At 43.4% G+C, this 27,775-nt stretch overlaps 1 protein-coding gene across 1 annotated transcript in view; it reads right to left on the reverse strand.

Moving 5' to 3' along the window:
• LOC120029742 (unconventional myosin-Id) overlaps positions 1-27,775 on the reverse strand; it is a 124,100-nt gene that overhangs the window by 82,520 nt on the left and 13,805 nt on the right. Inside the window, exons 2-3 of the mRNA XM_038975011.1 lie at positions 9,198-9,406; positions 8,441-8,534 (exon numbers count right to left, since the gene is read on the reverse strand). Coding sequence (XP_038830939.1) covers positions 8,441-8,534; positions 9,198-9,406 — 303 coding nt within the window. The remainder of the gene's footprint in view (positions 1-8,440; positions 8,535-9,197; positions 9,407-27,775) is intronic.

Genomic DNA, 27,775 nt, shown 5'->3' on the forward strand with positions numbered 1-27,775 from the left:
CAGGGGCGACAGGTACGCTAGTGGTTAGAGCATTGGGCCAGTAACCAAAAGGTTGCTAGATCGAATCCCTGAGCTGACAAGGTCAAAATATGTTGTTCTGCCCCTGAACAAGGCAGTTAACCCACTGTTCCTAGGCCGTCATTGTAAATAAGAATGTGTTCTTAACTGACTTGCCTGGTAAAAAAAAAAAAAAAAGCCCTATTCGTGGGACTTTCTCACGAGTGTTGCGTGCCAGCCACATGTGTGTTAAAAACAACGAAGTACATTTTAAATGACACGTAGGCAATGGTCTGAAGCTGGAAAAGAAAGTAAATTCACGAGCACCACAATGCCTACTCCACCCATGCTCTACCAAGGTTTTCCAGCAGACATCTTTGACCGACTATGGAAGCTATGATTGATTTGCTTGATTTCCTTATTATAGTGTCGTGCATCTTCAGGATTCCCAGCCCACATGGCCTTTTAAGACACTGTATTTGCTGTAGCAAAATAAAATAAGTGAGTTAAAATAAACATACATTCATACGGCAGGGAAAAACTATTGAGAAATATAAATAAAACCATTTGTAGTATACAACTTATCTTGTCGCATCTTCCAAGCTTTGGAGATCACATTTGCAACCAGGGATACATCTTTCCTAAATAGCCATTCACGTTTTTATTCATCTCTAATCCAGAATGGTTCCTGTTTTCTTTGCAAAATTGTATCAAACAGTTATAGCTCTCAAATCATCGTAATAAAGTACAATAAAATAAAAAGGTAATAATGGTCCACTGTCTATTGTACTTCGAATAATGTGTGTGCAGGTTGCTTAGGATTCAAACATTCTCAAACAGCCTAATTCATACTCTTAGAGGAGGTGATCTAACTATAATGTGATTTGTACCGCATACAAGTTAAAGTATTGGATTCTTCATACACCACATTAATCCCATTGCACTTCGTTTTCAAGGTTTGTTGTTATTATAGGAAAGCAAGCTTTGCTTTTATACTTACAAGACCATCGTGCTTGAGCGAGCGAGCTAGTTTGTCTTGTAGTAATGTGTCGCCTGCCTGTTATTCCTTAAACCTTCATTTTAGCAATACATGTCATTGAGAAAAAAATATAGTTCATAACATAACATGAGCAATCGGAGGAGAAAAGCCTTGGTCAGGGAGGTGACCAAGAACCCGATGGTCACTCTGACAGAGCTCCAGAGTTCCTCTGTGGACATGGAGAACCTTAAAAAAGGACAACCATCTCTGCAGCACGCCACCAATCAGGCCTTTATGGTAGAGTGGCCAGATGGAAGCCACTCCTCAGTAAAATGCACATGCAGCCCGCTTGGAATTTGCCAAAAGGTCAGACCATGAGAAACAATATTCTCTGGTCTGATGAAACCAAGATTGAACTCTTTGGCCTGAATGCCAAGCGTCACGTCTGGAGGAAACCTGGCATCATGCCTACGGGCAAGCAAGGTGGTGTCAGCATCATGCTCTGGGGATGTCTTTCAGCGGCAGGGACTGGGAGACTAGTCTGGATCGAGGGAAAGATGAACGAAGCAAAGTACAGAGAGATCCTTGATGAAAACCTGATCCAGAGCACTCAGGACCTGACAGGGATGAAGCTTCGCCTTCCAACAGGACAACGACCCTAAGCACACAGCCAAGACAACGCAGGAGTGGCTTCGGGACAAGTGTCTGAATGTCCTTGAGTGGCCCAGCCAGAGCCCGGACTTGAACATCTCTGGAGAGATGCAACACTCCCCATCCAACCTGACAGAGCTTGAGAGGATCTCCAGAGAAGAATGGGAGAAACGCCCCAAATACAGGTGTGCCAGGCTTGTAGTGTCATACCCAAGAAGACTTGAGGCTGTAATCGCGGCCAAAGGTGATTCAACAAAGTACTGAGTAAAGGGTCCGAATACTTATGTAAATGTGATATTTAATTTTTTTATTTTCAAGATATTTGCAAAAAAATAATGTTTTTGCTTTGTCATTATGGGGTAGTGTGTAGATTGAGGATTAAACGAGTAACGTAACAAAATGTGGAAAAAGTTGAGGGGTCTGAATACTTTCCGAATGCACTGTACAGTATATACATGCAGGGTAGTAATGTTATTAGTTGGAATTATGGTTCATTGTTTAGCAAACAAAAGACTCCACTATACAAGTAAACATTTTACTGTACCGTTTACACCTTCTGTATCCTGTGCATGTTACACATTTTGACTGGCTGCATCACTGCTTGGTATGGCAATAGTACCGCCCTCGATCGCATGGCGCTACAGAGGGTTGCGCGGACAGCCCAGTACATCACTGCTGCTGAGCTCCCTGCCATCCAGGACCTCTATATCAGGCGGTATGAAAAGAAAGTCCGGAAAATCATTAAAGACTCCAACCACCCAAGCAATAGACTATTTTCTCTGCTGGCGCATAGCAAGTGTTACCGGTGCATCAAGTCTGACACCAACAGGCTCTTGAACAGCTTCTATCCCCAAGTAATACAACTGATAAATAGCTAACAAAATAGCTACACGGTCTATCTGACTTAATATTGTATCTTTATTGATCTTTTATTTCAATTTTTGCTCTGTCTCTATGGACACTCACAGGGCCCTACACACTCACACATTCTGTCACTTCAACACACACACAAACGCTCATTCCATTTTCTCACTGACTCTACACACCCAAGCTCACATACAAGCTGCTGCTACTCTGTGTATCTTAGATCCTATTGCCTTGTCCCCTTACCCATACACAACTTTAGTCGGAAGTTTACATACACCTTAGACAAATACATTTAAACTCAGTTTCACAATTCCTGACATTTAATCCTAGTAAAAAGTCCCTGTCTTAGGTCAGTTAGGACCACCACTTTATTTTAGGAATGTGAAATGTCAGAATAATAGTAGAGAGAATTATTTATTTCAGCTTTTATTTCTTTCATCACTTTCCCAGCGGGTCAGAAGTTTACATACACTAAATTAGTATTTGGAAGCATTGCCTTTAAATTGTTTAACTTGCGTCAAATGTTTTGGGTAGCCTTCCACAAGCTTCCCACAATAAGTTGGGTGAATTTTGGCCCATTCCTCCTGACAGAGCTGGTGTAACTGAGTCAGGTTTGTAGGCCTCCTTGCTCGCACAAGCTTTTTCAGTTCTGCCCACACATTTTCTATAGGATTGAGGTCAGGGCTTTGTGATGGCCACTCCAATACCTTGACTTTGTTGTCCTTAAGCCATTTTGCCACAGCTTTGGAAGTATGCTTGGGGTCATTGTCCATTTGGAAGACCCATTTGCGACCAAGCTTTAACTTCCTGACTGATGTCTTGAGATGTTGCTTCAATATATCCACATAATTTCCCTCCCTCATGATGCCATCTATTTTGTGAAGTGCACCAGTCCCCCCTGCAGAAAAGCACCCCAGCAACATGATGCTGCCACCCCCGTGCTTCAATGTTGGGATGGTGTTCTTCGGCTTGCAAGCCTCCCCCTTTTTCCTCCAAACACAACGATGGTCATTATGGCCAAACAGTTAAATTTTTGTTTCATCAGACCAGAGGATATTTCTCCAAAAAGTACGATCTTTGTCCCCATGTGCAGTTGCAAACCGTAGTCCGGCTTTTTTATGGCGGTTTTGGAGCAATAGCTTCTTCCTTGCTGAGCGGCCTTTCAGGTTATGTCGATATAGGACTCGTTTTACTGTAGATATAGATACTTTTGTACCTGTTTCCTCCAGCATCTCCACAAGGTCCTTTGCTGTTGTTCTGGGATTGATTTTCACTTTTCGCAGCAAAGTACGTTCATCTCTAGGAGACAGAACACGTCTCCTTCCTGAGCGGTATGACAGCTGCGTGGTTCCATGGTGTTTATACTTGCGTACTGTTGTTTGTACAGATGAACGCAGTACCTTCAGGCGTTTTGAAATAGCTCCTAAGGATGAACCAGACTTGTGGAGGTCTACAATTTATTTTTCTGAGGTCTTGGTTGATTTCTTTTGATTTTCCCATGATGTCAAGCAAAGAGGCACTGAGTTTGACGGTAGGCCTTGAAATACATCCACAGGTACACCTCCAATTGACTCAAATGCTATCAATTAGCCTATCAGAAGCTTCTAAAGCCATGACATCAGTTTCTGGAATTTTCCAAGCTGTTTAAAGGCACAGTCAACTTAGTGTATGTAAACTTCTGACCCACTGGAATTGTGATACAGTGAATTATAAGTGAAATAATCTGTCTGTAAACAATTGTTGGAAAAATTACTTGTGTCATGCACAAAGTAGATGTCCTAACCGACTTGCCAAAACTATAGTTTGTTGACAAGAAATTTGTGGAGTGGTTGAAAAACGAGTTTTAATGACTCCAACCTAAGTGTTTGTAAACTTCCGACTTCAACTGTACATATCTACCTCAATCACTCTAGTATCCCTGCACATTTTAAATATATTATTGGAACTGACTTAAAAAAAATATTTATTGTATATAGTATGCTTACTTACTTAATTGTGTATTTAATACAGTATTTCTTGTGTTTTTTTTCTAGTAATCCATTGTTATTGATTATTTCATTGTTGGGTTTTGAGTTTGCAAGAAAGGCATTTTACTGTACTTGTGCATATGACATTAACACTTGAAACATCTGGGCGTCCCGAAGGAGAGGTTTCAGAACCACTGCAGTAAAAAGAGTAAAGCATAGCAGAGTGCAGTACATTACAGTACAATAAAAAAAAGTTGAGAAAGTATTTTCAACATTCATTCAGAACCGAAAACAAAAAAATATTTTTTTAAACGTCCAGAATTGGCTTAGATATGATGGTAAGGAGATTTGAATTTAACATTGAGCTTCAACCAATGCCTACAAGAGATTTGCTCTTCGGGTCACTGTAGTTATAAATTATAACTAGTCAAGACCTGATATGAGATACTGTACATACGCAAGACATGCGGTGACATTGCTTGCTGTTTACATTGAAACTGCACGTGTACCTTAGCAAATAAGGCCTATAAGGATATGCCACTAAATTCCTGTGGCAAAGCTATTTCTCACACTCCTACACTCCCAGTACATTCCACTGTTGATATGGTGGTCAATACTTTTACCTACAGTTTCATCACACTCACAGGCCATAATTTCTGGTTACTTCTGCATTCCCAGATTGTTAAAGATGCACTATACAGAAATCACTTCGCCATTTCCTGGTTGCTAAAATTCAAATAGTTCGCCTAATTTCTGTTTTTGTGGCAAAACAAGAAAGTATAGTGTAGAGAATCATTGTACCATCTAAACCACTGTGAAATATATAGTCAACAACCAAAAATGTTGTATTTTCAGCTGTTTAAAGCTGGTGTACAAAACCTAAAGTTAAAGACCCAAAAACAAAACTTGAGAACGGGAAGCATAGAAATAGGGACTGGCCTCAAGTTGGTCCAGACATAGATCGTAGACATCTATGTTTCCCAAGTTTAGACAGCACAGTACTGTATAGTGAAGTAGAGGTTCTCAAATCTCTCCAAGGGGATCCCAGGCCGTTCAATGTCATTGATCTATTCCAGAGCTTAGCACGCCAGACTCTTTCAGAACCGAAAATGAACCTGATTTCAACATCCGGAAGAGGCATTTTAAGATTCTAATAATTCGCCTAATTTCAGTTTATGTGGCAAAACAAGTATAGTGTAGAGCAGGGGATCGGCAACCTTTTCGGTGCGGTGTGCCAATTTACAATTTACCCTACCATTTCTAAAGATCTGCGTGCCACTAATGATTTCCATATGTGCATTACAACTAATTGTGTCTGTTGAATATCTAATTGCCCACAAACGGAAGAATTCCATAGCTCGCTAAACAGTGGCGCTGTCCCTTAGCACCACGGGCTTGATCTTGGAACACAGATTAACTTGGTGAATGATACAGTGACATTTAACCACGGGGTGGCCAATCTTATCTTCAGTGAGCTTTGCGAATCCTTTATGTTTCCCCACCATAGCGGGGATATAGTCAGTTGTAATAGCGAATATGTTTTTAATAAATCGACAAATTCTCAAAATGATCTGTGAAGGCTTTTGCTACATCTTCCCCTTTAGTCGTACCATGCATGGGTTTTAGACAAAGCATCTCCTCACGTACCTGCTCTGAGCCACAGTATCTTGCAACAACTGCCAGACGTGGAATGTCATTCACATCCACACTCTCATCAAGAGCCACACTAAACACAGGTGCATCTTTTAACTCTACAGTTTGCCGCTCCATTACATTTTCAACCATCTCGGTAACGAGCCTTTCGACATTTCTGGCAGACACAGGCATGTCTTCTTTCTTTGAGATGATTGTGTCTGTCACGCCCTGACCTTAGATATCTCTGTTTTTCTATATATTTTGGTTAGGTCAGGGTGTGACTAGTGTGGGTACTCTAGTTTTTGTATGTCTAGGGTTTTTGTATGTCTATGTTGGCCTGATATGGTTCCCAATCAGAGACAGCTGTTTATCGTTGTCTCTGATTGGGGATCATATTTAGGTAGCCATTTTCCTCATTTGTGTTGTGGGATCTTGTCTATGTCTAGTTGCCTTAGTGCACATCAGTAGCTTCACGTTTCCGTTTGGTTGTTTGTTTGTTGTTTTGTTCAGTGAGTTTCGATTTATTAAAATGATGTGGAACTCTACTCACGCTGCCCCTTGGTCTAATCATTATGATGAACGTGACAGTCTTTGTTAGGCAATCCATCAAATAAAACCTGCAAACTACTGAGGAAAGCCTCCTTGATATATTCCCCATTTAGTAAATGGCTTTCCACGTTTAGCGATGCACTGCTCAACTTTATAGCTCCCATTTGTAGCTTGATTTTTGACTGCACGTAGATTTGTAAACCCACTGGTTTGCTTTTCAATCCTGGACACGGCCCTCTTGATTCCTTCAGTCTTGTCCGCCTCGTCCTTGAAGTTTTTCTCATGTCTCTGTTTCAAAATGACGCCATGCACTTGATGTCCGACAAACGACAGTTTTACAACAGGGAGCGCAAACAGACCAGTTCTTCAGTAAAACAAATCCATATTCCCTTGTCCAAGACGCAATAAACAAGCACACAATTACCTTATTTATCTTAGCTGATGACATTTTAGCACCCTTTTAAATAACGAAAGAAGGCTTGCTAGCCGCTAGCCATGTGAAAACAAATCGCTCATCTTCAGCGCTGCCTTGGTTTTGAATTTGGCAGGAGAGGCGGGTAGTCTTGCGCTGAACTAATCATATGAAACGCCTGCACAATCATGAAAGCCTATTGGCTAATCAGAATTGACATACCTTGGGAACTACAACATTGCAGTGAATACCAATGCAACTTCAAAACTAATTTTAATTATTTTCAGATCTACCGCTTCTCAGACTTGCTTTCAGTGAGAATGACAGATCTATAACACATTTGTGACCTGTTTCAAGAAGCTAGGTGTACGTCACACGTCACTACTTCACAGGAGATGCATTTGAACGTAAACATGTGAACTTTCATGTGCCTTAATAACAAACTTGTATGCCATCTGTAAATACATTTTTTTTTATTATGAGCCTAGTTGGTTTAGCGATGGAAAAAAGCAGGAACCTTCCCGCTAGCCATGATTGGCGGAGATAATGGGTGGGCTGGACATGCCGAGAGAGGAGTTCGGATTGGTCTGACATGTAGCATGCTTCTGTCTATAACATGAGCTGCTAAGTACGTGTGGATAATCCTTGCTGTCATCAAGGCAAAGGGTGGCTTTTTGAAGAACCTCAAATATAAAATATATTTAGATTTGTTTAACACTTTGTTGGTGACTACATGATTCCATATGTGTTATTTCATAGTTTTGATGTCTTCACTATTATTCTACAATGTAGAAAATAGTAAAAATAAAGAAAAACCCTTGAATGAGTAGGTGTTCTAAAACGTTTGACTGGTAGTGTAGTTGGTTAGCTTTAACTACATGCAGATTCATGCATGGTGGCTAGCTATGACAATCAGTTTGTATTGCTTGTAGTATGGGTTAGGATTATGGTTAATTGTTTTGCTCACTCTGTTTAGCACATGGCCTCACATGTGAATCCTTAAAGAGATGGGTGGAGCTAAGGCTTAAGAGGGTGTGAACGATGCTGAATGGGTGTAGACAAAGAAGAGCTCTCCAGTTGGTGTACCGAAACAGTGAAGGGCCATTTTCTCAAAAGTGGGATTACAAATTTAGCAACATCCAAAGCATAATTGCTTTTCCATTATTCCTCAGCTACAGTGTATGATATATCACTTTCTAGCTCTACTTTTATCCAATGTAAAAAACACAATTTCAAATTTTGCTACATAAGACCGAATTGAGGCGGTGGGTCACATTCCTATGCGAATTTGGTCAGGTCACCCAAAAAGTTACATAATCCAGATTTTAAAAAGGGACATTCTGAGAAGGTTAAAATGGCAACTTAATGGCAATAATTTCTCACCTTTCGACCTCAGCTCTTTGGCCGGGGTTTGTTATAGCAGCGATGTATTGCATGATGTATTTGCTGGCTTCCGTCTTTCCGGCTCCACTCTCCCCTGCAATGGAAAAACATAATTACTTGTGTTATATAGTGCCATCATTTGCTATAGCTTTGTACTGCAGTGTACGTGACATTTCAGATTTGAATCCAATTGGAAGCTCTAAAATGTGATCTCCATTATCATGGGCTTTTTTGAGGTGAGTTTTGGGTTTTGAGCCATTCGAGACAGAATATTCCTCTCTTCACCACTAAGTGGCGCTTTATCAACCAAATACTTTCACCATGCCGTCACAGCTTGTGGTTACTTGGCTTGTTTTCTTAGAAAGAAGGCCACGTTGACCCTGCTATTTTCAACTAAACAGGGTCATATCGATTTCCCCCAAAATACTCTCCACCTAAATTACAAATCTCACATTACTCCAGCCAGAAAACATTAGAGCAAAAGTTAGACATTACAAAAATATTTTGAGAGAACATTAAGTTTGAACTTTAAAGCTACATTTTCAAACAAAATCTAAGTTGGCATCCAGGAAGACGTGACTTGACCTGAACCAGTGTTATATGCACATGTATTACTTCTTATAAGCATGTATGAGGCCTTATGAATGTCCTATTATAAGCTTATAATATGTTAGCGATGTATTTATATGCTGGAATTAGTTCACTAGACAGATAACTTTGTGATTTGGTTGGCCGTTTAGAGGGCTCCCCCCGTTACCTGAGATGACAATACAGGTGTCCTTGTTCCTCCTCTTCATGGCTTTGTAGGCTGCGTCTGCGATGGCGAACAGATGTGGTGGTCGCTCGTACAGCTCCCGGCCCTTGTACTGCTCGATGGTGTCTCGGCCGTAGATGTTCATGGCGCGGTAAGGGTTAACCGACACCACCACCTCGCCGATGTAGGTGTAGATACGGCCCTTCTCAAACCTGCAGCCACACGAGAGAAGGGAACTCACCGTCACCTGACAACATGATGCCATACCGCTGAGTCATACGACTGTTACAGGACAGGGACAGGTATACTATTTAGAAAAAGGCCACTTATTTAAAAACATACCGTAATAAACAGCACCACAAATGCAGTTCAGTAGCACAGTCCAAAGTAACATTATAGCACCAAAAAGAGGCAGAGACTCAGGCTATACCAGGTCATGTTTGCATCCCTCTCTATATGTCAATCCCCCCCTTCAACACTACACCGCTTTACGTCAGACGACGATAGCTTTCTATGGTGGCCTGCAGCCTAGAGGGATGTGTGTGTGTGCGCATACTTGTGTGCGTGAGTGTGTGGGGTAAACATTTCGCCTATAAGTTACATACAGTGTACCAGACACATGGTCCTACTATGTACATTTCCACACAACCAGAATTTGCTTTAGAGTGAAGGTGCTGCCAGCAATAGACAATACAGAAACAGAATACATAGACAGGCATCTGTATTCCACATAGACATCATACAGAATATGCAATATCAGTACAGTAAACATAAAACTATGGAGTTTAGACTGATTGCAGTGGGAATATACCATTTAGAGAGGGGGATATACTGTATCTAAGCAGAGAGAGGGATGCTGTCAAGGTGAATGTATCCAGTGCATATACAGTGTTGTGCAGAGGTGTACATAGTGCAAACGCAGCATAGTGCGGTTGTTAGTATTAGAGGCCATTGATGGCAAGGTGCAGTGTTCGGCCCGATGCAAAGTCACTTCATCCCTATGAGCCCGATGGCCGGTTGATGAGGGCACAGCACGTGGGGAGGAAACTGTTCAGGTGGAGGGCGGCTTTTGGTCATGATTGACCTAAACCGTCTGCCAGAGCGGAGTCTTTGCAAAACGGGGTGTCCGGGGTGGGCGATGATCTGACCTGCACGCTCCTGGAGGCGTGCAGGTCCTTGACGGTGGGCAGGTGACAGCTGATGACCTTCTCCTCAGACTGGACGTTGCGCTGCAGCTTGCTCCTGCAGCGGTCGGACGCAGACCCAAAACGGTGATAGAAGAGGTGAGATGGACGTGTAGAACCGATACCAGATTTGTCACTTCCAGAAGTCAACCACCATCTCCACGGTTTTGACTGTGCTAAGTTCCAGGTTGTTGACTGCACCAGGCCACCACATTACTTGGACCTGTCGCCATTGGAGTAGTTTGACAGCTGTGTCATTGGAGGTGCAGTCATTGGCGTAGAGTGAGTAAAGGAGGGTGGAAAGCATGCAATGATGCGGTGCCCCCGTGCTGAAATACACGCCCCCCCCCCCCATCTTAATGCGCTGTATCCTGATGGAGTCAGATACGATCAGCTGGGTGAGTTTGTGCTGCAGCAGGTCCGGAATGATTGTGTTGAGCTAAAGTCCACAAACAATATCCTTATGCATGTCCTTGGGTTGTCGAGGTGTTGGAGGATGTAGCGAAGGCCCAAGAGGTCGTCCACAGACCTCTTGGCAAGGAAGGCTTCGGTGGTGGTTTTGAGATGGGACAGGACCCGGTGCTCAAAAGGTATGGTGGGGCCCCAACTCTAAAACCTACACCCAACGAGCCACACTGATCCTCGAGCAGTGAGCTGTGCAGACGAGAGAGAGAGAGAGAGAGAGCGAGAGACTTGACCTGGGCCTTCTCTCTCTACGCCCTCAGGCAGCCTGCCTCACTTCCTTCCTTCTCTGAGTGGACCAGGGTTTCTTCCCCCTCCTACACAGAAGAATAGGGCCTTTCTACTCAGCTACACCCCAATCAGGCCTACCTCTGCTCTGGCCCCAGGGTTCCACCTGGTGTCCCTGGGTTCCAGCGGCCTACACTAACAATATAATACAGCATATGTACTATACACCTTCAGAATCACTGCTTGTCCTGAGAGTGACGCTCTGCATTGATGCACATATTTGATTGAACCTGTTTTAGCCATGGTCAGCCATTGAGGACAGATCCTCTTTTACAGTGTTATAACGACCCGGTTAGTGGTTATAACGATCTTACAACAATAACAAACTTTACTACAGCCCTGGTTATCCATGTCCTTGAGTCCCTGGAAACCTTGGCATTCAATGAACGTGGAATTTTTTTGCCTGCTAATATTTGTCCACAATCTTTAACGTCGTTGAAACGATCACATAGTGGTTCAGCCTGAATAATGTTCTTGGATCCCGTTTGATTCGGACTCCGAAAAAGCAACTGCACTGGTGACGTTAGATACTGCCCATATCTGAAAGATAAACAGAGCAGAGCGATCTACAAAACATTGACAGAGCAGTTGAGAGCCACAACATATAAACACGGTGTCACGTTCACCGTCTTCAAACTCCCTGTCATAGAGGAGCCGAGGCACAGCTTGCAATTCCACATCTTTAATAAAGTCAAACCTTCACACAAAAAAACAAAAAACAGGTAAACAGAAACCGAACGTGACGCAACCGTGGCGCACGGAAAATAATAAATTACCCACAACATTAGGTGGGAAAAAAGGCTGCCTACGTATGATTCCCAATCAGAGACAACGATAGACAGCTGCCTCTGATTGGGAACCACACTCGGGCCAAAAACAAAGAAATAGAAAACATAGAATGCCCACCCAAATCACACCCTGACCTAACCAAATAGAGAAATAAAACGGCTCTCTAAGGTCAGGGCGTGACACGCGGGTTGCTGTAGAACTGTACAAACAGAAAGAGCAGAGAAGAATGGCTTTAGATATTAAATGAGAACAGAGAACAAACGAAGAGCTGAATTAAACTACACAGAAACTACAATTAGCCACTTCCACAAACAAGCGCGCCACCGCTAATTCTCTGACAGGTCAACAGGCGGCGATGAGCTCATTCTTCTGCACCCAGCCATGTGTGAGCCCTCATGTCATCAACCCCACGCACCACTGGGCATGGGTGACACCAAGACACTGTGCTCGTGTGCCCAGGGTGGCATTGTGTCCCCAGGCAGGGCCTGTTGAAGTGGTGGGCAGGCTGGCAGCCTGGCACCTCCCCTGGTGCGAGTCAGCCCTACGACTTGATGTGCCAGCACATTGTACTCTATAACTGTATGTGTCATTGTGATCCCATGTGGATTTGATATGTTCGATGTCGTTTCTTTTACGCTCCTTTGCCGCAAAATCCAATTGCCCTGGCTTTGAACTGGCACTGGAGAAAGAGCTATTGTGCCATCCTCCAGGGCGGAATGCTGCTGTGTGCACTGCCTGCTCCATTGTTCAGACGTCAATTGGGGGTCTTTGTCTAAGAAGCACAGATAGGCCTCCTTCTCCCTACATACCCTGTGCCAACAAAGAGAACTGCCCACTTAAAGTGCACGTGTCCAATGGCTTCTGGGGGAATGTATACAATCAACGACCAGTTGGGAGTGATCTATCTGTGATCTCAGTTGGAGGGAAATCAACTACTTGACAGCATAATAATTGAAGGTGAATCTACGTAATAGGTTACTGTAGGCCCAGCTTTCAGATGGGACGTGGGAAAATACTTAAGTCCGAATTTCAGTGTTATCGAGAACATCACTAGGGAGTGTTATTTTGTCATTGTGGTTTGGTTTCCATCCACACCCAATAACAACCTGTATGGAACAGGAAAAAAGCTAATGATAGGCAAAGAAATATCCTCATCTGTTTGCGGTACAACTAAACTGTATTCCCATGAATAATAATTTAATGTCCCACCCAGTTTCAACAATACAGACAGTGTCTGGTAAAATCCCAGCAGTGACCTAGTGTTTTCCCAATATCTGGCTTTTATAAATAGACATTATGATTAACGTCCCATTCCATCATAATCTATAGTTGGTATCAGAGGGCATCAGTCCAAAAACAGAATCAATTGTGTGTGTATTATGATGAGAGACATCTGTGGGAGAGTGTGTTCTCATTCTGGGGAATTTCAGTAACGGAGAGATGGCTAAAAAGATAAAACAGACTGGAGTGGGAGTGTAGGCTAAACATTGTGTGGATGTTTCTGGGAGGTTGGGAAACGTTGTGGGCCTTCGGGTCCCGGGCTATGTTCTTTAGAATAATTGGAGGTGGGTGGGAGGGTTCTATGGTAACCCCTCCCCTCCTTCTCCTCCCTTTCCTTCCGTTTCCCGGCAGCTCTAAGGAGGGGTCCTGCTGGAGAGAGATCAAGGCTGTGGGCCGTGCCAGTCAGATACACTTCCCCTCACAACTGGGCCCGGAGCAGAAGGAGAGAGGGAGAGGGGGGGAATGGGGCCGAGACCAGAGAGAGAGTGAGAGAGTAGAGAGCGAGAGAGACACACTGTGTATATAGACATAATATGACATTTGAAATGTCTTCATTATTTTGGACCTTCTGGGAGCTTAATGTTTACTGTACATTTGTATTGTTTATCATCTACTTCACTTGCTTTGGCAATGTTAACACACGTTTCCCATGCCAATAAAGCCCTTGAATTGAGACAGAGAGGTCGGAAAGGGAGAGGAAGAGAATTCAGGACTTGAGAGGAAAAAGGTGTGGCCAAAAGTTTGTGACTGTCGCTTTCACTTGACCTCTAATGCCCTCTTCTTTTTACACTGGTTTTCTCTATTTCAAGTGACTGACTGCGTGTCAGAGAGGTGATAGGGACTGGGCCTCCTTATACAGTACAGAGAAGGGCTACACCACAAGCTAGACCACAAACAATCAATCTCAAGACCTGCCCTGGGCTCTGAACTTGTTCGTTAATGTCTACTACACTGTGACTGTCAGTTCATCCTGTCCGTATAACCATCCCAAAGCCACACACACACTGATGGGGGTGGGGTCCACAAAAAAAAACGGAACTCATCATGAGGGGCCGCAGTGGCTCGCGGCTTTGCATAGCCACAGTCATACCCACATCCATACCAACACCCACAGTCAGAGTCGGCCCTAAGCAAAATTTTGTTGCGCTAATTTCCTGCAATTCTAGAGTGGAGAGAAATGTTAGAGTTTTTAATATGATATCGGAGTGAGAGTGACTAACAAAATCAATGGGGCCCCCCCGGTCAGTAATTCGACCATGATTACTACAAGTTTAGATAGCTGGCCGCTAGACTAACTTACCAATAGGGGTGTAACAGTTCAACATACCCACACCCAAGTCGTTCTGCCCCTGAACAATCAGTTAACCCACTGTTGCTAGGCCGTCATTGAAAATAAGAATTTGTTCTTAACTGACTTGCCTAGATAAATAAAAGGTTAAAAAAATTATAATAAATACATTTTAAAAAACACGGTTCAGTACGTATTGGGGTTTTGGGTTCATGGTTCGGTTACGGTACAGCGGGAAAATGAAATGCCAACAGTTACTCTAGTTAATTTTTGTTTATTTGGCTAAATAGAGGTAAAAAAATGAGGCCCTGTTCCGAAATGGACCTGGGGCTTTCCCAGCTGGACAAATATGCATAAATACATTTTTCAATATAGAGACCCGTTCCGAACGGACCCGAGGACGACCAGTTCCGTATTAGACGTGGTCGGATCTGAGTGAGGGAAGCAGCAGAAAAGTATTTATGTGTTCTCTGTCCCCATCCAACTTGACAGAGCTTGAAAAGATCTGCAGAGAATGGGAGAACCTCCCCAAATACACGTGTGCCACGCTTGTAGCGTCATACCCAAGAAGACTCAAGGCTGTAATCACTGCCAAAGGCGCTTCAACAAAGTACTGAGTAAAAGGTCTGAATACTTACGTAAATGTGATATTTCAGATTTTTTTTATTTATTTCTAAAAAAATATATTTTTGCTTTGTATCGTGTGTAGATTGATGAGGGAGAAAAAAAACAATTTAATACATTTTAGAATAAAATTTTCCACATAGGAAAATGTGGAAAAAGTGAAGGGGTCTGAATACTTTCTGAATGCACTGTACTTCCCATTTAACTTTTTATTACATCACTTTAATTCCATCTTCCATAGATTAGATCATCTCCTAACTTGCTTTGCCACACACAGAGGCTATCAGGTATGAAGGTAAGACCCAGATGCAGACCACGTCGTATAAACAATAGTTTAATATCCCAACAGGGGCAGGCAATAGACAGGTCAAAGCAGGCAGGCTCAGGGTAAGGTCAGGCAGAGGTCGGTAATCCAGAGGGGTGCAAAGGTACAGGTCGGCAGGCAGTCTCAGGGTCAGGCAGAGTGGTCAGGCAGGCGGACACGGAGTCAGGACAGGAAAGGGTCAAAACCAGGAGGGTGAGAAAAAAGAAAATGGAAAAAGCAGGAGCTGAGTAAAAACGCTGATTGGGTTGAACAAACAAGACGAACTGGCAACAGACAAACAGGGAACACAGGTCTAAATACAGAGGGGATAATGGGGAAGATGGGTAACACCTGGAGGGGGGTGGAGACAATCACAAAGACAGGTGAAACAGATCAGGGTGTGACAGAGGCTCTATGACCGTAGTGGCGCTGTGATGATTTGCGATTGGCCGACAACAACAACATGCTACACGCGCCACTCTGGGCTATTCTCATTGAGCAGTGGAGAACATACTATTAATGTTTTATCCACAAATCTCTGTCAAATCGCCAATGCAATCCACTGTGAAGCTAAAATGTTCCCAAACTGGAGATTTAAACGATAATGGAAGATCCTCCAATTGTGGTTTATCGATCCGACCACTCGCCATCTACAAATCAAATCAGATTTTATTGGCCACATACACATGGTTAGCAGACTTTAATGCGAGTGTAGCGAAATGCTTGTGCTTCTAGTTCCGACAGTGCAGTATATCTAACAAGTAATCTAACAAATTCACAACGACTAGTGATACCTTTATTAAATCCATGTCGAAGCTGATAGAAGCTGTTTTTTAGTCTCTCGGTCCCAGCTTTGATGCACTTATACTGACCTCGCCTTCTGGATGATAACGGGATGAACCGGCATTGACTCGGGTGGTTGTTGTACTTGACCTTTTTGGCCTTCCTGTGACATTGGGTGCTGTAGGTGTCATGGAGGGCAGGTAGTTTTCCCTTGGTGATGCGTTGGGCAGACCGCACTACCCTCTGGAGAGCCTTGCGGTTGTGAGCAGCCCGACAGGATGCTCTCGATTGTGAATCTGTAAAAGTTTGTGAGTGTTTTAGGTGACAAGACAAATTTCTTCAGCCTCCTGAGGTTGAAGAGGCGCTGAGGTGCCTTCTTCACCACGCTGCCTGTGTAGGTGGACCATTTCAGTTTGTCCGTGATGTGTACGCTGAGGGACTTAAAACTTTCTACCTTCTCCACTACTGTCCCATCGATGTGGATGGGGGGATGCTCCCTCTGCTGTTTCCTAAAGTCCACGATCATCTCCTTTGTTTTGTTGACATTGAGTGAGAGTTTATTTTCCTGACACCACACTCCGAGGGCCCTCACCTCCCCCTGTAGGCCGTCTCGTCGTTGTTGGTAATCAAGCCGACCACTGTAGTGTCGTCTGCAAACTTGATGATTGAGTTGGAGGCGTGCATGGCCACGCAGTTATGGGTGAGCAGGGAGTACAGGAGAGGGCTGAGAATGCACCCTTGTGGGGAATATACACGGCCGTGACTATAAATCGGAGAGAATTCTCTTGGTGGATAATGCAGTCGGCATTTGATGTAAGGAATTCTAGGTCAGGTGAACAAAAGGACTTGAGTTCGCCTCACAAAATAATAATTTGAAATTCGCCAGTTAAGATTAGAATTTTGATTACAACGCTCACATAGGCTGTGGTTGTTTCAACAGAATAGCCTAGAATGTTTTTTCAGCTCAGATTTACTCATGAGGCAATGGCATACAATGCAGCGTAGGCAGTGTTTTTTTATGATCGTTTTATTTTTTTTTAAATATTCATTCGGGTTCACAGTGCAGACTGAACCGATTTCCACGTACCGAACGGTTCAGTAGGAATAAGTCTACCGTTACAGCCATACTTACCCATCGAAAATGTTTTTGCTGACATGGGGCTAAATTTAGTGACTGACATAACAAGAGAAGAACCTCTGATGCACAACCCCCCTCCCAAAGAAAACAAGTGGGGGAGGGGGAATTGATGCACAGGCCTACAAAAAGGGAGGCTGCAAGTTGCCCATCCCTGATCTATTCAATAATTTGTTTATCTACAGACGATGCCTAGGGGTAAAAGGGATAGGGGTTGTTTCTGGACACAGCCAGACACTGTGTTAGCCAAAAACAGTATCTAGAGATCCAACAACACGTGTTGGCTGGCTGTTATCAATGCTTAAAATTGTTGGGGACTTCCAGTAATTAAGACTTGGATAATATCCGGCTGTTTCACTTTTCTCTCTCTCTGTGACTATACCATCAAGCAGCATTCTGCTGTCTCTGTTTAGACTGATAGCATGATTTACAGCTTATCTGGCCCAGTGCATGCTGGGTACGACCTTTCAGGGATTATGGTTCTCTCACACTTTTATGGGGCAGTTCATGAGAGAAATAGAAACTGGTGATTCAGGGATAAGTAAAGTTTTTCTACTGGTAGTTAAGGGTTATTTGAGGCCATTTTGGGTGATTTCAGCCAATGCAATTGTATAAGAAGTCCTAGTTCTGGAAGTGTTTGATTAAATTGAAGAGATATTAACTTCAAAACACCCATTACTGGCCAAGTCATAAATATAAAACAAATATTTAGTCACGGGCATCAATTGACAAATCCAAGATCTAGATGTCGCCAAAGACTTTGATAATCTGAACGACAATTTCAAGTCAAAGTACATACTACTGTATATCTGATACAAAATGTTACTCGATGGCCTTATGGCCATTACACCTGAATGAAGCAATCCTAGCATCAATCCCTCCCACTCTTTCTACGTGCATCTATGGGCCGCCTCCTCCTTCAGCTCGTCAAACATCTGGGGACTGCATTAGTACTAAACAGCAGCTCCTAGCTCCCACTCCAGCCTGTCTGCCTGGCTGTGGAAGACCAGGGGCCTTCAACACTTAACACGCCCAGCCCTTGGCCCACAGACAAATCAATCTTTATAAGCATATACTGTAGGAGTGGATCTGGATTCCTCCTCTGTACTGTGGCGTAGCTACTGGAGCACAGCTGGAGCAGGGCTGACTGGGTAAATTCACTACCTCCCTCCCCTCTAATGACAGCACATCTGCAGATTTATGTTTCATATTAGCGCATGAGTTTTCGCCGAGCATGACTAGCATGTGTTCCCATGCACTCCACTTTCATTGGCCCGCCTCTGAATACTTAGGCAATGGGAGCCAGGTGTAAACAGCTTGGCTGGAGATCGGGTGGCTGACAGTCGTGTTCCGTTGTGCCTCGGACCTTTATTGTCTATACCCTGACGGAGAAGATCACAGTTACTTCCTAGGCCAATCCTGAGCTAGGGGAGCTCGGCGAGAGAAGAAAAGATTCATTTTAGTCAGATTAAGTTTCAAGAATTCAATAAAAGAGACTTCAGAGTGGGGGGGGGAGTCTGGCTGGCTGTTGGGCCTGTCTGCCGGCCCAATGCGGAACCCGTTTGCACTTTAACACGTTGGCCAGTCCAGTCACTAATGTAAAGACAAGGCCATCCAAAATAGACTCAGACGTTACTCAGCTGGCTATTTCAGGAAAGCACTCTGATTTCTGTCACGGGTAAAAAGAGGGCAGGGAAAAGCACAAAAACAGACAGAAAAGGAGCGAGGGAGACAAAGAGAAAAGGGAGAAGTTACAGATACAGAATCTAAATTTGACCAGTTTCTCACAGCAAGAAAATAATCCTGCAGCAACAGGAAATTGGAATTATTGTGTGGATTATAATTATTGGACATTTTTATTGGGGTTGAAACAGAGAGAGAGAGAGCGAGAGAGAGAAGGGGAGCGAGAGAGATGATGATAAAGAGTGGCTAGGTGGCCAGTCAGAGGTGTGTGAAGTGAGTCATGTTAGTGCTGTGAACTGATCTCAGACCTGGCTGTGAAAGCCAGATCCCTCACAGTGCCTCAGGGAACAAAGCCAACAGGTGAACAAAGGGAACAAAAAGAACTGGAGAATGACATGACCTCAGTCCGCCCCGGCCGCTACAAACACACAGCAGAATTACAGTTTGACTCACACTTAAAGGATTCCTGGATGACATGACACACGGGATTCCTACCAACCACCTTAAATCATTCACTCAAAAGTGTCATTCTTATCACTATCCACATGTATGCAACATGTGTCATCGTGTCTGTAAGTAAATTAGTTTCCGGTATCTTTCAGCAGAAAGTTGATGTGACGGAGGATGTGGTTCACCTTGTTAAAGCATGAGCCACACAACCTTAGTTGGAAGCCTAATCTGATTGAATCTATCAAGATTGAATCAAGGTCCTCCCAGAGCTTGGACACATTGCCCTGGGCAGTAAGCATATGCCAGACAGACTGATCTACTGAATGACTAGTACACACTCTATACATAAGATGGGTTACATTATGATCCTACTGTACTATAGACTAATATCAAGAAGGGGACAACATAATGGGGGGCGGCCCGGGAGGAATTGCAAGGGAAAAAGAGAGAAAGATGGGAGAGAGAAAAGCAATAAACTGTATGAGGGATATGACGAGAGAAAAATTGAACGAAAGAGTGGGGAAGAGAGAGGAGGCATTAGAAGGACCACAAAATATGGCGCTGGACGGCCAGCGTCGGCCTGCCAACGCACACAGTCCACAAATGAGACGTCTGTGACTCTGTGAAGCCTGGCGGGACTTATTTTAGGAGGGGGAAAGGCTCCAAAAGCACAGCCCTGTTTATGTAAGGATGGTAATGTGTTTCAGATTACAGGGGGTTGTATGGAAATTCTTGTGGCAAGACTGGCCTTTTCGATGCTGGAGAGCGAGAGAGAAAAGGAAGGAGACATTTTTCAGAAAAGGCTATCCATGTGCTGGTCCTACCTCTTTCAGCTTTAGAAAATAATGCTGTAGGGAATACTGAGGTACTGAGGAAGCAAAAGTCAAGGAAATAGGGAGGGGGAGTACTGTATGCTAGGCTAGGGAGGGGTCTAAAATACTACCAAATTGTGCTGAAAAAGAGGAATGGAGTAGAGATGTCTGGCAGTGGTCTAGTTCAAAAACTCGGATGAACACAGTTTGCTGCTGAAATGTTGAGGATTGCATCGGACTCAGTGTAAGAGTATACAGCTACCATCCTACAGGTAACTGCCAAAATAATCGAAACACTTGGCAAATGAGGGATACAAAGTACATTGAAAGCAGGTGCTCCTACACAGGCGTCGATCCTGAGTTAATGAAGCAATTAACATCCCATCATGCTTAGGGTCATGTATAAAAATGCTGGGCAAGACATTATTTTGGCTCCCAATGGATATGCCCCCATAGAGAGACATTGCCCCCATCCACAGGGCACAAGTGGCCACTGAATGGTTTGATGAGCATGACAACTGTGTCAACCATATGCCATAGCCGTCTCAATATCCAGATCTCAACCCAATTGAACACTTAAGGAAGATTCTGGAGCATTGCCTGAGACTGTTTGTCACCACCATCGACAAAATGATGGAATTTCTCATTGAAGAATGGTGTCGCATCCCCCCCAAGAGTTCCAGACACTTGTAGAATCTATGCCAAGGCGCATTGAAGCTGTTCTGGCTCGTGGTGGGCCCAACACCCTATGAAAAACACTTTACGTTGGTGTTTCCTTTATTTTGGTAGTTGCCTGTACATTTGCAATGATCTTGTGGGGTGACATTGTCGAAGTCTCCTTCTAGTCACCTGCTTTCATCAACATCCATCCACCTTCTTCGCTGCTCTTGGCAAGAGGAACTTTCGGCTGGGCAAAGGCAAGTGAGAAGCAGAGAAACGGGACGAGTTCTGTGTCTTTAAATAGTGACTACCACTAAGGGGGGAAAAAAACTTTAATATGAGGGTTTAGGATCTAACATTCCTGGAGGCTATGTGGCGTGTTATCGGCAATTTTAGTTTTTTAGCTCCAGGGTTCAGCAATGTCTGTCAGGACAACGTGTTCTCCTGGAGTTTGTTTTTATCAGGGGAAGAACAAAGGCTGAGAAATATGCAAGATCTGGCACAAGAAAGACCCTTGGCCAAGTGCTCCCATACTGCATTAACTCAAATGGAACATGGTCTAACACCAAGCCATAAGACTCCTGAACATCGAATCAAATGGCTACCCAGACTATTTGCATTGCTCATCCCCCTCTTTTACACCACTGCTACTCTCTGTTGTTATCATCTATGCATAGTCACTTTAATAATTCTACCTACATGTAAATATTACCTCAACTAACCAGTGCACTCGCACATTTACTCTGCCCCAGTACCCCCCTCCTGTATATAGTCTCGCTATTGTTATTTTACTGCTGCTCTTTAATTACTTGTTACTTTTATTTCTTATTTGTATTTTTTTTAAACTGCATTGTTGGTTAGGGGCTAGTAAGTAAGCATTGCACTGTAAGGTCTACACCTGTTGTAAAATTTGGTTTGATTTGGTCGAAGGCAATGTATTCCACAATTGATAGCTTTTCTGACTCCTATAAACTCCACTCTATACTAGAAGAGACAGCGTGGTGTTGTATATTAGGCCGATCCTGTATCATGGAAAGAGGAAGTAGAACCTTTCACCTATCCCGTCTGCTTCTGCTCACTGCACCCAAACCGTGGAGACTTTGATCCCAGTGATTGCTCTGCAGGGAAGGAGTCACATGGAGGGAGTCGGGTTGCTATGTTTGGTGTCTCTCATCTCTTTCGACGATTCAATCTGCTGTTACGGCAGCAAATGAGCGTTTATACGCCTGAAAACGGGAGAAGCTGCCCGGCCCTATTTGTCCTGCACTTTAACAGTGACTAAATACTTAGGATACATAGCAGATACTGGGTTACAGTGGGGCTCAATGGTAGTTTGTGCCTGTCAAGCAGACACAGTGTTATTGAGACCTATAGGCCACCTACAGGGTGATTAAAAGCCAGTGGGAGCGGGAATTATTTTTGGTATCTCGGATTGTTTCGGCAATTCTCACATATAAACGTCATTTGGAGGAAGGATACATGACGTGTATTTTACATTTTTATCACAAACCATTTTTGAGAAGAATCATGAAAGTGGACAGTTTAGGCCCTTTTCAGATATACAGTCGTATGAAAAAGTTTGGGCACCCCTGACAATTTCCATGATTTCCATTTATAAATAATTCGGTGTTTGGATCAGCAATTTCATTTTGATCTATCAAATAACTGATGGACACAGTAATATTTCAGTAGTGAAATGAGGTTTATTGGATTAACAGAAAATATGCAATATGCATCAAAACAAAATTAGACAGGTGCATACATTTGGGCACCCCAATAGAAAAATCACATCAATATTTAGTAGAGCCTCCTTTTGCTAAAATAACAGCCTCTAGACGCTTCCCATAGCCTCTAATGAGTGTCTGGATTATGGATGAAGGTATTTTGGACCATTCCTCCTTACAAAACATCTCCAGTTCAGTTAGGTTTGATGGTTGCCGAACATGGACAGCCCGCTTCAAATCATCCCACAGATTCTCATAGATATTCAGGTCTGGGGACTGGGATGGCCATTCCAGAACATTGTACTTGTTCCTCTGCATAAATGCCCGGGTAGATTTTGAGCAGTGTTTTGGGTTGTTGTCTTGTTGAAATATCCAGCGCCGGCGTAACTTCAACTTTGTGACTGATTCTTCAACATTATTCCCAAGAATCTGCTGATATTGAGTGAAATCCATGCGACCCTCAACTTTAACAAGATTCCCAGTACCGACACTGGCCACAAAGCCCCACAGCATGATGGAACCCCCACCAAATTTTACTGTGGGTAGCAAGTGTTTTTCTTGGAACGCTGTGTTCTTTTGCCGCCATGCATAACGTCCCTTGTTATGACCAAATAACTCAATCTTTGTTTCATCAGTCCACAGCACCTTTTTCCAAAATGAAGCTGGCTTGTCCAAATGTGCGTCTGCATACTTCAAGCGACTCTGTTTGTGGCGTGTGTGCAGAAAAGGCTTCTTCCGCATCACTCTCCCATACAGCTTCTCCTTGTGCAAAGTCCGCTGAATTGTTGAACGATGCACAGTGACACCATCTGCAGCAAGATGATGTTGTAGGTCTTTGGAGGTGGTCTGTGGGCTGTTTTTGACCGTTCTCACCATCCTTCGCCTTTGCCTCTCCGATATTTTACTTGGCCTGCCACTTCTGGCCTTAACAAGAACTGTGCCTGTGGTCTTCCATTTCCTCACTATGTTCCTCACAGTGGACACTGACAGCTTAAATCTCTGCGATAGCTTTTTGTAGCCTTCCTCTAAACCATAATGTTGAACAATCTTTGTTTTCAGGTCATTTGAGAGTTGTTTTGAGGCCCCCATGTTGCCACTCTTCAGAGGAGAGTCAAAGAGAACAACAACTTGCAATTGGCCACCTTAAATACCTTTTCTCGTGATTGGATGCACTTGTATATGAAGTTCAAGGCTTAATGAGCTCACCAAACCAATTGTGTGCTCCAATTAATCAGTGCTAAGTAGTTACAGGTATTCAAATCAACAGAATGACAAGGGTGCCCACATTTTTGCATAGCCTATTTTTCACATCTGATTTAATTTCATACAACTTAATATTGCTACACTAAAAATCTTTGTCTGGACAATACCCCAGTACTCAGCTTTTATTAGAAAATGAATGGCATGCCACTGTGATCATTGTCTGTGACGACAGAGTAAATTATTATGCAGCCTCAGAGGGGTGCCCAAACTTTTTCATACGACTGTATACTCTTCCTTCCGTGAACCATACATGATACAAACAGATCTTGGTGTCACTTTACCTTATAGTTCCCTCGAACGTATGGAGTGTGTCTTGATTCTGAAATACACATTTTCACATTAATTTATTCAACAATAAAAAAAAATGTATGAATATCTCAAAACAACCTTTTTTTATTTTGTTAATTTAAAAAATGTTGTGTTTGGAACAATACAGGTCTTTTTTTCTGGATCAACAAGGGGCTTAGGTGTTGGGTGTGGCAGGGGGCGTGGTTAAATTTACACTGAAGGCATCCCGAAAAACGCTTTCATGGCTCGGTCTGCCCAAGTATTTCTTTAGCAGAAAAATCCCTGCGATATACTCTACAAGCACATACAGTCTTACACACACAATTTCACAGAGAAAGCCTTTCCTAGCCAGGGATGCCTCTAACAACTCTCCCTGAGGAATTGGGAGGTGCTTTCATGCAGACGCAGTCCCACTCTGAGCAGGAAGTGGAGCACCAGTCGTGTGTAGAGTAGATGAAAATCATATGAGCCTATTCCTCACCGTATTATTTGTCATCTGAGTGTTATTCTTATTTTAATCTTGTCATCATAACTTCAGTAGGACTTTAAATCTCAAGACATAGTGCCCTGTCAGCCAATATTCAGACTTAAGAGGGGAGATGCAGGAAGCCTTTAAATGTGAAGCCAGTTAAAGAGAAATGCCAATGCGAAGAGGCAGCTTTCCTGCTTCCTTTGCCCTCCTCCAGGCTCCATATTCTTGGCTCCTTCCTGTTCCAATCCCCCAAACTCCCCTCTTAGGAGTTCAAAGGTCAAACCAATTGGAACAAAGATAGAGACAGAATAAGAGTAGCTTTGAATACTACACAGAAAATACTGTAGTCACTAAGTCATGATGTCCCCAACAAGGGTTACCACCATCGTCATGTTTTGACTAGGTGGAAAGCATCAGATAAGGCTGGCAAAAGAAACGTGCATCCTAGACTAACCGACCCAACACAACTGGGGCTGATGGGCAGGGTGACTATCACGCTAGTTATACGTGTTTTTCACGCAAAAAAGTACACATTTTCCAAGGAATATCTCTAGATCTAGAACGAGGATGTAGGTTTGGGAGTCAGTGAGAGAAGAGAACAGTCTTAACTGCTGACATGGTGGAGTGGTTATCAGCTATTTAATCTGCAGTATCAGGGACTCCTGTTAGGAAGAATTTAAAAAAAATGCCTCTAATTGTTTTGGAAAACAATTACATTTAATGGCAGCGGTTTGCCAAAAAAGGTTTTCTGCAGACCCAGTGACAGACAAAACAACACTGCCAAAGTTCCATATAGAGTGGTAGTGGGTGTGGCCAACGACGCCAATTCCGACCAAATATTTTAGAGGACCTCCGCTTGGCCTCAGAAACAAAATGTTGCAGTTTTAAAGCTAATTTCCTGCAACTCTACACATTTTACCATAGCATAAGAACACTCAAACATTATACCAAAATCAATAAAAAAAAATATTGATTAGTTAGTTCTAATTTAAAAATATATAGCTCCAATATTTTCTCTACATACTTTATATCTGTTTTAAGTCATTTGAGGTTACACTGAAAACGCTTTATGTTCTGTTAAATTATGTTTTGGGCGGCAACAATTTAGTGCTAAATGAATATGGGGGAAACACTGAGTGGGCTACACCAACAGAGATGTGTAGATAAAGATGTTCCAGAATCTGCCATGATTCTCTTACATTCGGCCTCTTATCTGCTGACTGGTCCGTTGAAGCAGAATTCCCAGGACCTTTACTGGAATTTCAGTTTCCATACAAAACGTTTCCACAAAGAGATTGGGCATCTGCTGGGGATATATTTAGGAAGTTCCTTGGCACTGTGCTCTCTGAGGCCAGACTGCTCGACTTCAAGTCAAACAAAGTAAAAGTCAACTGGAGAAGCAGTCTGGGCCCGGGTTTCATCATTGGAACCTTCGTAGGGGCATAATTAAATATCCCAGCTGTTTCCCCACAACCATCATTACTTAAGTTTACTCATAGAACATTGCCTCCATCGTTAGATGTGTATTTTTTAACCGACATACAGAAGATCTCCGATAAACATTGAATCAAATAAACATCTGTCTCTCTGTGACCGCCGATAACTTCACAAGGAAGTTGACTACAAATACAGTGCACTCGGAAAGTATTCAGACCTTTTTTCAACATATTGTTACGTTACAGCCTTATCCTAAAATGGATAACATTGGTTTTCCCATCATCAATCTAAACACAATACCCTATTTATGACAAAAAAGTTTTTTAGAAGTTTTTGCAAATGTATTATAAATAAAAAATGGAAATCACATTTACATAAGTATTCAGACCCTTTACTCAGTACTTTGTTGAAGCACCTTTGGCAACAATAACAGCCTGGAGTCTTCTTGGGTATGACGCTACAAGCGTGGCACACCTGCATTTGGGGAGTTTCTCCCATTCTCTGCAGATCCTCTCAAGCTGTCAGGTTGGATGGGGAGCGTCGCTGCACAGCTATTTTCAGGTCTCTCCAGAGATGGTCAATCGGGTTCAAGTCCAGGCTCCGGCTGGGCCACTCAAGGACATTGAGACTTGTCCCGAAGCCACTCCTGCGTTGTCTTGGCTGTGTGCTTAGGGTCGTTGTCCTGTTGGAAGGTGAACCTTCGCCCCAGTCTGAGGTCCTGAGCTCTCTGGAGCAGGTTTTCATCAAGGATCTCTCTGTAGTTTGCTCCGTTCATCTTTCCATCAATCTTGACTAGTCTCCCAGTCCCTGCCGCTGAAAAACATCCCCACACCTACCACCACCATGCTTCACCATAGGGATGGTATTGGCCAGGTTTCCTCCAGACATGACGCTTGGCATTCGGGCCAAAGAGTCCAATCTTGGTTTCATCTGACCAAATAATCTTGTTTGTCATGGTCTGAGAATCCTTTAGGTGCCTTTTGGCAAACTCCAAGCGGGCTGTCATGTGCCTTTTACTGAGTAGTGGCTTCTGTCTGGCCACTCTACCATAAAGGCCTGATTGGTCGAGTGCTGCAGAGATGGTTGTCCTTCTGGAAGGTTCTCCCATCCACAGAGGAACGCTTCAGCTCTTTCAGAGTGACCATCGGGTTCCTGGTCACCTCCCTGACAAAGGCCTTTCTCCCCCGATTGCTCAGTTTGGCCGGTCGGCCAGCTCTGTCTTGGTGGTTCCAAACCTCTTCCATTTAAGAATGATGGAGACCACTGTAACGGTCGTCGTGGGCTGAAGGAGTGGACCAAGGTGCAGCGTGGTACATGTTTATGATATTTATTTAACTCAGAACACTAAGAAAAAATAACAAAAATAGACCAACACGAAACAGTTCTGTCTGGTGCAGACACAAAGACAGAAAACACCTACCCACAAAACCCATGTGGGCAAGAGCTACCAAAGTATGGTTCTCAATCAGAGACAACGATAGACAGCTGCCTCTGATTGAGAACCAAACCCGGCCAACCAACAAAGAAATACAAAACATAGAACACAGAATGCCCACCCCAACTCATGCCCTGACCAAACCAAAATAGAGACACAAAAAGGATCTCTAAGGTCAGGGCGTGACAACCACTATGTTCTTGGGGACCTTAAAAGCTT

This window comes from Salvelinus namaycush, chromosome 35 (assembly GCF_016432855.1).
Source record: "Salvelinus namaycush isolate Seneca chromosome 35, SaNama_1.0, whole genome shotgun sequence".
Classification (NCBI taxonomy): Eukaryota; Metazoa; Chordata; class Actinopteri; order Salmoniformes; family Salmonidae; genus Salvelinus; species Salvelinus namaycush.